Source organism: Mytilus californianus, unplaced genomic scaffold (genome assembly GCF_021869535.1).
Source record: "Mytilus californianus isolate M0D057914Y unplaced genomic scaffold, xbMytCali1.0.p SCAF_7, whole genome shotgun sequence".
In the NCBI taxonomy this organism is placed as follows: Eukaryota; Metazoa; Mollusca; class Bivalvia; order Mytilida; family Mytilidae; genus Mytilus; species Mytilus californianus.
Genome location: NW_026262723.1, coordinates 74,244,164 through 74,261,291, shown reverse-complemented (window position 1 = coordinate 74,261,291; position 17,128 = coordinate 74,244,164). Strand labels below are relative to the sequence as shown.

The following is a 17,128-nucleotide window of genomic DNA, read 5'->3' as shown; positions in this document are numbered from 1 at the left end:
GCTATGAAGGGACCCAAAAAGACTAGTGTCAAACAATTCAAACAGGAAAACTTACGGTCTAATCTATATAAAAAAAAAAGAGAAACGAGAAACAACTATGAACTACACCAACAGACAATAACCACTAAACAACAGGCTCTGATACAGGCTCCTGACTTAGGACAGGTGCAAAACAAAGCAGCGGGTTCAAACGTTTTAACAGGTGCCAACCATTTGACAGAAAGCTCTCATGCTTGGTAGGATTGTTTGCCTTCATGTGTAGTTGATCATATTATACCGTTATTTTGATTTGACTATTTTTATGGGAGATATGGGACTTTTACCATATTATTTTAACTATCGTACCACGATGACATATTGGGCCGTACGATAACCTATAATTGCTCACTTCTATGTCATTTGGTCTCTGGTGGAAAATTGTCTCATTGGCAAGCATACCAAATTCTTCTTTTTTTCATATTATGCATGTTTACCATTATCAAAAATGCTTGCAACCCTCGTGTCATGTATGTATTGATAAATGAAACTTATTTCTAGGGTAACTGTGACGAAAAAAAAGTCCGCATCATTGTATCATAGAAATCGTTATCTTACTTATAATTAAGTGCCAATCTGCATAAGAATCAGGCAGTGGTGAAAACATGACAAACAAAAACCCGCTCAACTTTACATTAATTTAATTTCAGAATGTATAATGGACCATGAATATAACATTCGTTTCCTTTCCCTGTTCTGGTAATTCAAGATATAATTTGGTTGAAATGCTCTAGAAAATAACAATTAAGGGGAGATAACTCCGTAATTTGCTATCATTCTAACCCAAATTCATCTAGATATTTCTCGAATTACCAGACACGAAGAAACGAAAGACCTACCACTTCTAACTCAGGATGAGGGTACCTTCAAAATATGGTGGTCAGGTCGGTGGGTTTTTTTCGGCAATGTATTGATTTTTTTCTAAATTGCCTGATTCTTACAAAGACTGGCACTTAAAAAAGAAGTTTATATCCAGAAGCGTCTTTGAGTTTTGTGTTCACACACTTATGACAAATTAAATAATGCATAATTTTTTGCTCAGTTTCTGGTAGCGTTATATTAAAGCATATAGCTGTTTGTTTGTTTTGTATTGGTTTGTATTTGCTAAAAATAGATACAACTTGGCAAATTCAGGGGGAATACATTATATATTGAGAATTGAAATACGATGCATGATGCCTCATTTACCCGGATATAACTGAGATCTCTGTTATCTCTTATCGCCTTTTAACATTTCATTATTTTTTTCTTAGCAAAGTGGTCTTGTAACGTAACATTCGATCACGTGTCTGGGAGATGGAACAGATTTTCTTGCGCCGCTAGCATTATCAGAGCCGCCAGTACGAGGTTTTCCAATACGTTGGGATCAAAATAAAGTCATTAGTATCAATACTCTGATCGATAGACTTCAATAATTCTCTGACCAGCTCTGTCGTTTGATCTGGTGTTTCACCACTCCCTCCGTAAGGTATACCATTAATACGAAGTAGATCGCGACGACCGTTCTGTTCTAAAGCATCAATATCGTCACGTAAACTTTAGTTCTCCTTCGATCTATTTCGGATTTATGTTGTATTGTTGCTTTGACGGTATAATCTATCCTTTCATGTAAAATCCATAATAAAAGTTCTCTTAGTTGCAGAGCTATATTAATAATATCGGGCTCAAGGAGCAAGTAATAGTTTGTGATTGTATGTTAGGCTCTTGTACTTGTTGGTATTGGAGTGAACTGAGACCAGCTGGAACAGTAGCATGATGTATAACAGATGTTTCAATATCGACCGGATGAGATTCAGGGTCAGATTGAGACGACTAATGAATCTTATTACAGATTCGTTTTCTGGTGGCGATGACTTGCTGAGACGTCGAAGTCGATTAGTATTATCAGGTGTTAGCATTTGTTAACTGTTTCTTGATTACGAAAGTGTTTACCAATATACAGGTGTTGGATTGTTACATATTTATATTCAATTTCGTTGAGAAGACCTCATACATCCTCAACGATCAATTAACAAACCATTTCATATCCTCCTAGTGGTAAAAAGTGTCTTAGTTTACGGATTACATTTTCAAAAAATAACAACTTGGAGCAAAAGAAAACACGTCTTTTACCAGAACAAGCATGCGCAAAAAGGGTAAACATACCATGTTGAAATCAACATAGAAAAATAAAATTGTCGAAAATTCTACAAAACAACGACAATATGTAACAGATGATCCTTCAAGACACGCCATACAAAATATTATAAAACACATATATTTATTTTGAAATGAAAAAGAAGATAGATAAAAAGGAAGGGAAAAGAAAACTATTTCAGTATTGAACTAGTATACATTTCGTATGTGTTATATGATAAAAATTAAATTATAAAAAAGCAGTAATATCTTGAAGGTATCGTCAATATTCCACAGGCTTTATATACATTTTGAAGGGTTTTGGAAAAAGAGCAACCCCAGACCATTCTCGTTCCATAGGTAAATTGTTCTTGTCTTCAGGAACTAATTCAAATTTGTGTAGTATATTTGTGATCATCAGAAAAAGAGACATGTCTACCGTTGGTGCACCTACACATCGTCTTGGTCCTAGAAAAGATACGCATTACTTTAGGCGATAATTAGACATATAGGGTGTTAATACTCTGTTGGTTCTTGTAGTCTAAATTTTAATTTGAGACCTTATCTGGCGTTGCGTCAATTTTTTTTATTCTTGTAGTCTAAATCTTAATTAGATACCATGTTTGGTGATGATTATCACTCCTAAGCTCGTGTTTTGAAAACTATTACCAATAAAAGCATTTGAATAAATGGATCGTCATAATAGTAGTTTGGGGACATCAAGCACTTGGGGACATCATGCACTTGGGGACATCATGCACTTGGAGACATCTTGCACTTTAGAAGTGGTGATAAATTAGATGCAGCAATAATACAAAAAAAAAGAGTCATGAAGCCCAGTATTGCAACCAGAAGAGGCTAATTATCACTCTTACCTCTATAAAAAGAACATGAAATAATACATTTTTAGAGAAAGCTATGCTCATTTGACACATGAATTGATATTTAGTAAACCAAACGTATCTAATAACCCACCTTATTTTATAAAAAATACGACAAACTATAAAAACAAAACTTTTAAACGTCAAGATATTATTATATTTTCTCATTATAAAACCAGTTTGAACTGCAAATGAATATGAACAGTCGTCTGCAGAATTTTTATCACAGCTCATCAAATCTGAATTATCCAAAACATGTAAAATCGGAGGTGGAAAGGACTACAATTATTCTCTGAACATTTGGTCTTGAAATATTATTATAATTATCATTATTAGTTAGGAAGGACTTTTTTACCTGATTTTTGTTATTTTTGATTACTGGAAATAATTTTCGAAATTTTTTCAAGAATTTTCGTTCAACATAACAATGTAAGTAAGAAATAAACGCCTATAGACAAATAACTATACTGTAAATTGTATGTTTCACACTTACCCAGACCAAAAGGAAGGTATCCGTTCGTCTGAGGGTTTGTCCATCTGTCAGGATCAAATACGTTAGGATTGTCCCATAGTGTAGAGTCAACCTGTGGATCATTTAAATCATACAGTATGATAGATTTTGCTGGAATATTATACCCGTCGACTGTTATATTCCGTTTGATGGTTCTGTATATAGCAAGTACAACTAGAAAAGACAAAAAAGTCATATGACATCAATGATGCAAAGGATAACATTTTTTAAAGCTTGTATGTATATCAGATCAGCGCTTTAATTTTGTTTACAAATTATTAATGAATACCCTTTTACATTTTTTTTCTCGTAAAAAATTCAAAAAAAATATTTATGAAAAAGGTCAATATTTTAAGGAGAATGAAGACCGTGCTTCAAAAGTGTATCCTTCACGATGAAGGATAAACTTTTGAAGAACATCAACGTGTCGTATGTCATCAAAAAATAAACCTCTTTTATTTAAGCATCAAACAAGTTTATGGTTAGGGTTAATACACAGTAATATATTAAACAGAGGCATCAAACTTGTACAGAAAGCGGAGGAATTTACTGAAATAAAAAAATTTTGTTTCGAATTAAAATATATGATTGGTTATAAAATGCGTCAGTAATATCATCCCTGTACAATACGCTCTACGTCTTTTCAGACCGTTTGCGATGTTATTTCTTACAATTCTAAATGATGTAGTGGTGGGGAAAACATATAAGTACATACTTGCGTTTGTGTTTAACATCGGGAATTTTCTTCACTCTTTACGCTCTTTATTTGGTTTTGTGAAGTACAAAACTCCCTTATATGCATACCTGGTTTTGCAATACGCAGTACTTCTTTGATCGTTGATTCGACGTAACGCAGTTTATCCTTATCATCAAAGGTGACAGTCCCTTTTCCTTTGCATACCTTTAAACACAAGTTAACACATAATAAGATGCTGCAAACACATTAATGTACATCCATGGATATTTTATGTTTACGTTTAAGGAGTTGAGTATTCAATATTGATGCGCATAAGTTAAACTTAACATGGCATTGGTACCATGTATAGTATTTGAATGCCAAAAATATGTTAAATTCAGTGTTAAAATGATATTCTAAGGGTTTCAACAAACAATGACCATAATGAATAAAGACTGTACTAAAAGTAAAAGACTGTAGAAAAGTCTCTGCTGTAATTATAATTGTTCCAAATTACGATGTTAATTCTTCAGTCCGTTAGAATGGACACGCCTGAACTCTGGATTAAATGTTTTATTTCCTTCTTGTTCTTCTTAAAAAGAATCTATAATACAAAACCTCGGCAAGGGTGACATAATTTTAAAATTTAAAAAAAGTTGTTTAGTACAATAAAATGAACGATAGCAGTAAGCTTCAAGCTTGTCACCCCCAGTTATTTAAAATATGGACGTAAATTTTAAGCAAGGTTGAACATCAGTTGACCATACTATATGGAGTTTATGGTCATCCGAATAATCTGCTTTACTATATGTAGTTTATAGTCATCCGAATAATCTACTTCAAGTATTTACAACGAAATGTTTATTAGAATGAAATAGAATATATAGGAAAATCTCAACGAAGTTACCGGGGATGATATGCATAAAACAACTTAGGTCAAGATTTATTCCGAACGAACGGATTTTTCTACATGTCCTACGATAAATTAGAACTACGATTGGATATCTTAACTTAAGGGGTTTTATGCACATCAGCCCAGACTTATAGTTTTGTAAGACGGACGTGCGATTCGTCTAAAAAAAGACTCATCCGTGACGCACGAATAAAAAAAAAATTGCATAAAAGAGTTCTAAGAAATATCCTCCACGTGCACACGTATGACATTTACAATAAAAGGACACTAATGTTACAAAAACATATTGTATAGTGAAAATCTCATTGAAACATAAACATGGGTTTTTGTGAAAAAAAATACCCTCCTCTTCCTTCACAAATTAAAAACAAAGAAATAATTTATCTAACATATCTTTGCATATAAAACGCAAACTAAACAGAACATACAAAACCGTCTATAGCTAAGAGCAACGCGGCTGAGAAAGTCTCAACCAAAGTTTTAGTTATGAACTTTTATGAAATCTTATAACAGTAAAAACAGACAACAATATGTTACAAGTTTTAGCTTTCTAAAAAAAAAACTTTGGTGTGCTTCGCTGTATCATAATTCTAAGTAAGATGTGGTTTATGTGTTTGTTTTAAGTACGAGAAAGGTGTTAGTTATCCCTTTTGTACATATACATGTGCACTCATAAGTATGGTCTCATAAGCCCTTCTTAGATTGGTGTATTGTGGTATACTATAGTTCGTCTATGATTGAATACTTTCTACAAAAACTTACATTTGCGTTAACCAATACCACGAAACTAAAACGGAACATTAGGATTAATAGACGAAAACTTCCTTTTGATTTTAAAGTTCTTACACATGTGTCGACATTCCAGAGATACCGTTTGATTTTGAAAATTTATAATCTGTCATTCCACAGTTATGGTAATATTCTACATGGCATACTCTAGATCTAGAATGTTTGGATTAACTATATACTTCACGCTGTTGTTGGTATTGGCGAATCGAGACAATCTTTGGCTTTGAAAATTTTACAGTTTGTCGTTCCATAAAGTTACGGGACTTTTAACAGTCAATTTTGTCGCAATATTTATTTGCATAATTATATTTCATGCATGTTTTCTTGCACAACAATGATACTAAGTTGTTATTAGATGCATACATATTTCAAATAATCTCACAGTAATTATAATGCACAATTCGGGGGTATCATGTGGTCTTGACGTAGCTGTTTTTTTGTTTATCATTTTGTTTTATAACATCGAATACACGTATTTTGATAATCTTATTGAAGATTACTGGTAGTGATATACATTTTAAGTATTGGTGTGTATGCATATATAGTCAGATGAGCACTCAGAAACTTGTTTATCTTTGTCCCTCTTCTAATTTATCAACTCGAATTGACTCGGCATTATATAGCAAGGCAAACCAGTAAAGGCAAAATTATTAATTGATCGGGTATCAGATCATATCTTGAATACACATACTGATAAATATGTCCATATTTAATATCTTCTCCTGTCCGGGACATGTTCCCAATTCTACATCTCATTCTAGCCAATTGAATCTTTTTCACGTCAACAGGCAACCAACGAAAACCGATATTTGTTTTATATGATTTATACTAATAGCTTCGCACTGTGATGTGATGCGAAGCTATAAATTTCATGTGTTTAGCTTTTCTGAGTTTGCCTTCATCAGGAAGGCTCAAAGACGAATAATTGAAAGCCAATAATGTATGAGAACCAAAACAGTTGAAGAGCAATATGACCAACAAGTACCTATAAATAATATCAAATGTAAATATCATTTCATTATACTTGTTTTACCTTATGTATTTCTTCCCTGCACTTCTTTTGGACATCCGGGTATTTCAATAGATAATACACAATTATCATCATCGTGGCTGTGTAAGTGTCGTATGCAGCAATATACATGTCAATGATAGCTTGGAACAAATTAGTTTCTGAAATTGTTTGTAAATAAAAAAATAAGTTTTGAAATAAGCCCTCCTTGAAATTTTTGAAATTTTTAGTAAAATATGAAAAAACGATTGGACATAGTACGCTAAGCGGTTTCTAGTTTATATGACTTGATAAATTATGAATTTTCTCAATGGAGTTTTAGTTGTCATAACCAATACAAAGGACTTAACATTGGAGATGGGCTACATATGTAATTATTCAACTTGAACACCAGTTGTCATTCCTCGCTATAGTTGGGTTCGTGTGTCTTACTTTGTAGTTTTATGTCTACTGTGTTGTGTTATGATTTATCTTTTGGGGTAATTTTTGTACTTCAATGCCTTGCTGAATTTGATAACCGTTTGTATGCGATTACTTTCATTCAAAACCTTTCTACACCATGGGCGATTTAGAACGGGAGCTCGTCCATTATTTAACATACTGCGGATTTATTTATTTTCGTGGGTACCAGTTTACGTGGATTGAGGAAAACTTTTATGATTTCAATGATATTTTATCTCACGGTTTTTTCAAAGTAACCATGCAAGCCTCTGGAAAATTTGTAATTCGTTGAAAATTTGAGTTCGTGGTTTAACTTTATCCACGAAATCAACGAAAATTGATATCACACGAATAAGGAATCCAAAGTAGTGAATTTCAGATATTTGTTTTTCTTTTTCGTGAACTTTCGTCATTGAGATGCTGATTAAATGATGTTTTTAAACTCCGTTTTAGAAATAATCAAAGTACTGAAGTACTGAACATCTGATGACCGCAAGTTCTTGTGGATGGTCAAAAGCACTTGTCACAGAAAAAAATCACATCTCTATACCTGAAACTGAGGTTAATGTACAGAGTTATTTTTTTTCTGAGACAAGTTCGTGTGTGGATGATGAATAAATGACAGGAAATTCAACCTCACCGTAATAACTATCATATTGTAGTGATACAAATCAGTATACACTGGTTTGTTGTTATATATTTTATTAATATAACAGTTACATATATATATATATAATTTTCATCCATTTGTATATCATTCTATTAATATACTGTTCTAAAAATAGTGCAGTGCACGTGCATGGTGGACACTCTTCTGTAAAAATTCGATTTTTCTAAAAGATTGGATATGAGAAGCATTCATATTTTCCCGCAAAAACAATTACAGAGTTACCGGTCCTTGCCGGGATTGTCGCAAAACGTTATTGAGATATTCTTCCGCATGTTTAACACAATTTTTCGGTACGTGTGCATAGATATTATCAATGATTTTTTACTTATTTATATATATATATATATATATATATATATATCTAACGACAAAACATTTTCATATTATTAATTTATGTTCTAAACAAAAATATTTTTATCAGTATTTATTGAAGAGATGTATTTATAACAAACGATAAGGAATGTTAGTTTGCACTTGTTAATATCCGCGTATTTATCATGTTTATAGATCGGTTACAAACCCAAAACGAAAGTTACGTAATGGAAATCTAGGCGATAGCAATACATCGGAATGCCCTCACGGTCATCGCGATGTAAAAAGTAAGATTTACCTGATAAGGCACTGTCCTTCCTTTCTGATTCAGACAGATTCAAATAAGCAGCTAACAAATCATGTGGTAACTTATGATTATTTTCAATAGAATGATTCTTTAATTTCTGCTTTATATATGCATGTAACTTGTCTATTTCTCCAACTACTTCGTTTACCTGTAAAGAATCTTACACTCACAATATAAATCTAGCAGACATATAAATAATTCCGACTTTGAAATTATGAATATACGATATTAGTTTAGCATATTCCAATTGAAGACTGAGAGGTTATTAATTTTTCTTAAAAAAGTACAGAAATGTCGTTCATCTTTTTTAAAACTTAACTGGAACTTGACATAATAGATGAATGTGATTAACTGTCGTATTTAACAGTTCGAAACTAACTCATAACAAGATCGTTCTTGAAAAAAAGATGTTAAAAATCTTATGTAAGCATTTAGTTAAATATACCTGAGACTTTGAAAACAGAGCAAGCCAACTAAAGAAAGTTTCCATTCTACCTAAACTCTGTCCGTGTTTGAAGACATACGTGATACTGGAACGTAATGTTTTAAATTCCTGGTCATTATATTGAAGTCTACAAAGCACATAAAAACACATTAGTTTCTAGTTCAGATAGAATATAAGATTGTAAAAACATTTTGCATTTTCTGTCTTAAACAATGAAATCCTTTAAAAACAAACAATAGTACATACCATACTCATATATTTCAATGCAGAATTGAACGCTCCTTTTCGTAGTTTATTAGGATGTAAAAGCGTTGATCGAAGCATATTCATCATGTGTGCATGCATGTCAGCACTTGTACAACACGCTGCTGTACACTTACTGTAAGGAATACTATGTTACAGTAGTCTACAACGGCTCAGGTAATGACACCAATCTGCTTGACAATGTGCTCAGGTAATTTTATTTTAAGAAGAAAATTTGTTTAAACGTCAGAGTGACAATTTATCAGCATTTTCTATAATCAGTGGATACAAAATATTATAAAACAGTTATGTATCGTATTTTTGGTAGACATTTAAAATTGTCACCCAATGGTCGATTGCTTCCCTAAGGATAAATCTGTTGGGAAAAACAACAATCCTCATATTGACTATTCTAGATGTCTACCAAAAATACGGGCAGTTATAACTGTATAATGTCATTTTTCGATTTTCTGCCATTCTTTTCGCCGCATCAGTGCAGTATCTAAACACCTGAAGTGTTTGATTTGCTTATGTAGAAATTACTTATTTAAAACACCCAATTCTCAGTTTGTTGAATAACACGTGAAACATGTTTACTTTTTCTTATCTTTCACAATTTAAACAACATTGAGTTCGATGCAAACCAACTTCATTGGTTGTGCATCTTTGATTTTCCCTCGAAATACATTCATACTGCCGATCCAATTAGATTTTATCATGAGACATCATGAAACATGTTAAAATGTTACTGATATATGATCTTTAATAAAACTAAATGAAAAAGTAAACAATTATCCCGTTTTACATTTTAAAAGAGCTCTACCCTCTCATAAGACTAAATGTTCATATATTTGATATGTTGATAAAATAATTGACAATTCTCTTATCTGAAGAAATTGAATTTGAATAGATATCAATCATTCAGAAACATTTGTTGTAATGCAAGAAACTATTGTCTATTCCGTAAATGAGACAACCGGAGCAGCGACAAAAACTAAATTAATTTAAAAGAGAGGTGAACGGTACCAACGGAATAGTCAATCTCATAAGTCGAAAACAATCAGACAATGCCGTGGCTGAAAACGAAAAATGACAAAACAAAAACCCAAATAAACAACTTGTTACAGTACACAGAACACAACATAGTAAACTAAATACCGAGCAACAAGAACCCTAATAAAACCGGGGGTGATCTCAGGTGCAGCATAAACTATATATAAAGAATCGCCAAGTAGAAATGCATTATAATATAATACAATGGGTTCTGGCATCATTGACAACATTAAGTGTGCTATTATAAACATGTATTATCTCCCTTTTACTAGAAAAAATACCAACTTAAAAATAATTATCTAGGTACATTATGTGTTAAATCAGAAACATGCATGCCGATATCCATTTGAGATTAAACAAAAGAAATGGAACTCTTTATCAGAGAAGATAAAAATGGCCAAGTTGGTATGTTTGAATTGTTTACATCTGTTTCTAATTTTTAAGTTTAATGTAGGTGCTTAATTTATGATTTTTGTATCTAATATATATATGTTTATACTTAGATTATAGTATGGAGTTTCGAACTTTTTGTATACTTTTAAATTAAAGACAAATTTTCACAAAACATTCGATTGTGGTAGGTACAAATACATGTGCAGATCTGTGCACCTTGTTTATGTATAAGCATAAATTCCGCCGAAAACATTCCATAGAAAGATAAAAGATTGATCGTTTTAAAGCATTAATTTGAATCTCTGCCCTAGGCGACAGTTTTTTTTTTTTTTTTTGGGGGGGGGGGGGGGGGGGGGGTCCTAAAAATGGCCAATAATTTCATCAAAAAGAGAAAATCGAGTACACCTTTTTATGTTCATGCGTGTTTGGGTTGTTTTGTCTTGAAAACATATAAAACAACAATATTTGATACACTTTCTCGCTTCAGGTTCTATTATTTTTATATATTTAGGCTAAATCTTTATATAATAACATTAAAAGTTCACAGTACCAAAAAAAATAAAATATATGGGTCAAGCGAAATACCTGTCATAACAACAGAGTAGGTGTTGTGTTTGAATAACAAATTCTTAATACACACATGTACAAAATAAAAAAAAAAAAAAAAAAAAAACACTTGACGACAGACATAACAAGTGGGTCTTAAAAATGCATATCTTCAAAATATTCTCATTTTTTGTGTATTATCTATGGTAATTCGGCTTCAGCCTCTGAAAATTTTTAGTCTGCCCTTCCATGTAATATTTAATTAGAATTAACGTTTTTTGAACTTTCGAAAATTCATCCTGAAAACTGATCAAACAATAGTTTTAGGTTGACAAAAGGCATAAAAGTACATTACATTACGCTTAATATTAAGTAGATACATTATTCTTAAAAAAAAAACAACTGGCATGTAAGAATGGTAATAATGCTATGTGGATAAATTTATCGGTTTTCTAGAGCTAAATTGACAGCGCGTTCTCCCTACAGTGGCTTCGCGATTGACAAAAATAGGTGGCGTAATGGGGAGATAATTTTGACGAAGCAGAATCTGACTGATGTATCACATTCGAAATCCGCGGAGAAGATCTGATTCCCAAGGACCGTCGATTATACCGGGTGTGTGTATACCCGATACTCAAGTAAACAATAGGTTGTATCACACTCCTGACGTGTCTTTTATGAAATAAAAACTTTACCTCTTTCCGAACGCCATTATTGAGACAACATTAAGTGCACTGTTATAAAAATGTTCTAGAGGATCTGTGGCGTTACCAGGACTGAAGCATTTACAGAGTTCGTTGACTTCTTGCGTAAGCTGCTGTTGCATGTTCTGTTGGAAGGTTGTCGTCTGCTGTGATTGAATTATCAGTTTATTCAGTTCCTTCCACTGATGTCCATTAGCCCAAACAATGCCTAGTCCATACGCAGAAAATATCATAAGAAAACGAATAAAAATAATCATTTAACTTCTAAACATGGACTATGGGCTTCAACATACATCTTTTTTAATTTTTGCATATCACGTTTTCGTACAAATTTATTGACAACATTAAGAAGTAGATATCAATGTATGACATAATGTAAATGATAAGATTAGGCCATGTTCATGGTGTATAGATGAAGGCAAATGTTGGCGCAGAGTTGCTGCCCTAATTTTACACTTTAATATATAAGCTTTGCTATTGTTCTTATATGAGTGATAGGCCATAACAGTCTTTCAAAATAAAGAACCAGTGGACGATACATGGGCGCATTACATTTGTGCGCATTTGGGGATTAATATAGCGTAATATCCATGCAACCATCTCTCTATAATTATCTATTTGAAATCTGTATAATGAATAAATTCCCCCGTGTCTAAAGCAAAAATGTTGGGAAACATTTAGACATTTTATGTAGCTGACAACAAGGGACGACGCTCAAATGGTACACAAATTTATAGTCACAAAATTATTGTATTCCAGAGGCGGATTGGGGGGGGGGGGGGGGGGGGATACAGGGGCCCCGACCCCACTATAGAGCAACACATATGATAAATGCATAGACTTTGTGCAAGTATCACCCCAGACAATGGATTTCAAAATCCTGGATCCGCACCTGTAGTCTAAAAGAAAAAGTTGAACTCTGTATCTGAAGTCACAAGAATGAAGACTCATGAAATATATTTTGTTTATTGGAGTTTTGTTTTTAAATCAAGTTTTCACAAGATTTGAAATAGAGTAAACCAATTTGATTCCATTCATATTTCCTTTCCTTTGATGATTGAAGTTACAATACAAATATTTGTAATAGTAATGCCAAATATTCCAGAGCTTCGTCATTCTTTTAGTATTGAAATAGAAAGACCAAAGGTTGTGATATAAGCAATTATAGGTCAACATACCGCCTTCAACGATAAACAAAACCGATACCGTATAGTGAGTTATAAAAGGCCCCAGCTTTACAAAATGTGAAGCAATAGAAATGAAAATACCAACGACCTGTTTTTTACGTAAGACACAATGGCAGACGGCAACCAATGACAACCACTAAATTACAGGCTTCTGACTTTTTTTGCTCAAAATGAACAATATAAAAAAGTGAGAATTTACCAAACGGGCAATAAAAAAACACTAGACAGAAAAAAAATGAAAGAAATGAAAAGACGAAAAGACAGATAACAGTCATCAATCAACAAAACACTAAACTTAAAACTAGAGGTTGATCTGAACAACAAGAATCCTTACAAGCATAATTATTTTAGCAAAGAAATGCCAACGCTTAGAATTCTATATTATACTAATATATAGATAAAGTCCTTACAGATCTACCAATGTCTTAATAAAACCATAATATTGGACGTCTTTATCTAAATAAATCGTCTCCAAAAACGAAAAATCGGCAAGAGTTATGACTACTTCTAACTGAAGTTGCATTACCATTGCACAATTTAATATAAGAGGCTTGAAAATTTACAATATTGTCCAAAATTACAAACATAGATGAATGCAATGAAATAAAAAGTGTTCATTGAAGTGCTTATGAAATGTCTCTGGTCAATTCAGTCCATACGAATACTGGAAACAAAGCATATAGTCATCAACATATGTGGTCAGCACATAATCATCAAAAACTTCTACTTTCTTATCGTTTGGCATATCTTGCAACAATAGTCCCTTATTCCATAAATTATTATTTTTATACATGTAGTACCACATTTTATTTAAGAATATAATAAATATCAGTACAGGTAAATTGGCTCATATTAATTCCATAAATTGGCGCAATTGATACATGTACCTTTGAAATATAATATTTGGCGCAAATGATACATCTTGACTATAGCAATTGGCGCAAAAAGACTGTTTCCTATTGTATTACTTCTATGAATAAAAATAATGAATCACTCTATTAGAGATTATTGATTTATGTAAAAAGAAAAAAACCAAAACAACCTTTTTAAACTTTTAAATGAAAAAACGAAGTGATCTTATATTTTCCAAACCTTGTAATTTGGTTTCTTTTAAGGTGTGAAATAGTTCATGTTTTAAAAATAATAACATCATATTTTTATTTTAAATAATTGCACATGTGCACATGGAAATTGTGAACAAGCTCAAGTGATCTAGTATTTGGTGTATCAGTATCATTAATGCTTCAATTACGTCAATATGCATTTTAGTGAAGATGAGATAAATAATATTCACAATTAGTAACTAATTGACTGTATGCTTAAAAACACCGTGTAGAAATAGAAGATAACTTTCGCCATTTTGAAAAGATACTGCAAAATACATGATATCGAATTTGTTTTGATACACGACGGACGAATGTTGCACGCAACCTTTTGGTGACGTTTTTCTGCACGGAATGTTCAACTCACCTTTTTCTCTGAATATTTTCCTTGAACAAAACATCCAGTTGGGTCTTTGTGATGAATTTTCGCCATCTTCACCCAAAATTTGGGATACATTTTTATGTCCAGATATACACACAACAGTTAATTGTCCTAACTTTAATCTGTAAACGTTCCCGTACTTCTCTTGTAAAAACTTCGTTAACCGATAAAAGTTTTTGACTTTACTAACCATTAGAATATTTCCAAAAAGAGGCCAAGCTATTGGTCCTGGGAGTTTATTACTTGATACCATAAATCGATTATTCAAAAAGAAAGTGACGAGAAGTACGACTGTTGTCACCAATACAACACTGATGATGATTTCCATTATTCGTTCAAATGTAGCTGCAAAAATAAACATATATAAAAAATTGAATTAGATCGTGTCTATCTGCTTCTTGCAATTTTCATGACAGTGCTCTAGGAAATCGATACTAGGAGGTACATATATGTCTATATCAGCAGATACATGTGCGTGTATGTCTTCTACAATACCGATATTGTTTATTATAGACTGGATCCGAAACATTCTCCGCTCTACTTCCATCTTCGGTAACCTTGTTAGACATTTTTTCTACTATACTTAGCCCTACATTTATCCTAGCCTTACCGCTTTTGTTAAGTTTATCCTAGCTTTCAGTCTAAAACTTTACACTTTATATAATATTACATAACAATGTCGCACGATTAGTGGCAAAACAGTATATACCAAACTCGAGGCTACGATGCTACATTTCAACCACTAAAGAGGTTTTGGACTCGATAGTGTTCATTATAATTAGACTTTGAAAGTTAAAAGATGCAAAAAAGTAATAAAAAATATTATGCCAAAGAAGCACAGTGCCGCCTCCCTAAAAAAAGAGACAAACGGTCAAACAAATTTCTACAAAAACACCACAGAGAAAACTAAAAGCAAAACAACACGACCTAACGAAAAATGCAGGATACGTGTGATAATCAATAAAGAAATGTTAACTGAATGTGAAATTTCGCAACTTTGAATTGAAATGTACTAACCGATTGTACAAAGATTAAAAATTTGTTGCAGCAATTACCAGTTAACATTTTTCTGTATTTAAGTAATACATGATTTTATTTGTCAAGATGGACGTTCTGAATAAACGAGGGACAGCCGATTATTGTTGTAGATGGTCACTTTAAGTAGGCCGCTTTATAAAGCATATGATAAAATAAGTTGGCGAGTTACTGTGAAAGCATATGTGCAGGTAAAAATTACAACAGATGTTACAAGATTAATAGAAATAAGAAGATTTGGTATGAGTGCCAATGAGACAACTCTCCATCCAAGTCACAATGTGTAAAAAGTAAATAATTATAGGTCTAAGTACGGCCTTCAACACGGAGCCTTGGCTCACACCGAACAGCAAGCTATAAAGGGCCCAAAATGACTAGTGTTAAACAATTCAAACAGGAAAACCAACGGTCTAATCTACCAGACTCAAGCTAGCGAACAATAAGCCAGCGAACAATAAGGTGCATCAAGCTAGCGAACAATCAGCCAGCGAACAATAAGAAAACGCGCCAATCTGATCATGCCTAAAAACCGAAGACTTGCAATAACATGAAACGTCCTTTGAAATCTGATGACAATCATTTCCAGTAGGAAGACAATATACAATTCATTTTCACAAAGACAAAATTGAATTTAGTTATTTGTTTATTAAATACAACTTTTTTTTAAAAGCCGGGCATCTAAAATTACTTTTAGCTAATCCTTTCTCTTTTTAGTGTTCTCTGATTAGAGATGGGTTTGTCGTCTTTATAATATTAATGCAACAATTAATAACAAAAGTTCATACTAAACAAGTGTAACGAGCTTATATATGCGTTTGAAAAGAAAAAAAAAAGATTGATTTTGGAACGTCAAGAATTTTTTGTCAGAATTTAAGTTGAAATAAAAGCTGATAACTATACGCAGTTTTCTTCTTTTGTCAAAGAACTAGTAACTTTTTAAATTATTTAAAGGTATTTTGTTAAACTGGTACTTTATTTATTATATTTCGATAGGAAGAGTGATTAGTGTAAGAGTGACACACAAATAGAAAGAGAAATGAATTGACTTAAAGATTTTGGTTAATCTAAACGGAAAAAACCTTAGGCAATTGTCTATCATTTGTACCTAGTGTGGACAAAAAATTTGCCGTAGGAACTTTTTTATGAATTAAAGTAGGTAGGGGGTTGGGTCACCCTACCCCTACTTTAGACCGCAGTTGTGAAGGATCCGTAAATTTACCAACCTGGGTCTTTGGGTCCAGGCAACCATAGGCAATTGCCTATCATTTGTACCTAGTGTGGAGAAAAGCTTTGCCGTAGGGACTTTTTAATGAATTAAAGTAGGGAGGGGGTCGGGTAACCATACCCCACCTTTGAACCGTTTTCCGATTATTGTTC

General features: G+C 32.6%; 1 protein-coding gene across 3 annotated transcripts; it reads right to left on the bottom strand.

Moving 5' to 3' along the window:
* Nucleotides 1–2,274: 2,274 nt before the first annotated feature.
* On the bottom strand, nucleotides 2,275–12,227 carry LOC127710297 (cytochrome P450 2U1-like). 3 transcript variants are annotated; one of them, XM_052216093.1, is made up of 7 exons: nucleotides 12,036–12,227; nucleotides 9,106–9,232; nucleotides 8,652–8,808; nucleotides 6,955–7,091; nucleotides 4,348–4,444; nucleotides 3,526–3,717; nucleotides 2,275–2,619 (listed from the first exon to the last, which is right to left on the bottom strand). In XM_052216093.1, the coding sequence occupies exons 1-7, from the start codon at nucleotides 12,164–12,166 to the stop codon at nucleotides 2,435–2,437; spliced, it is 1,026 nt and encodes a 341-aa protein (XP_052072053.1). In that variant the 5' UTR covers nucleotides 12,167–12,227; the 3' UTR covers nucleotides 2,275–2,434. The 3 variants fall into 3 exon arrangements, with proteins under 3 accessions (XP_052072053.1, XP_052072055.1, XP_052072054.1); XM_052216095.1 differs by lacking the exon at nucleotides 12,036–12,227 and adding an exon at nucleotides 9,352–9,558; XM_052216094.1 differs by lacking the exons at nucleotides 9,106–9,232; nucleotides 12,036–12,227 and adding an exon at nucleotides 9,352–9,558.
* Nucleotides 12,228–17,128: the final 4,901 nt, after the last annotated feature.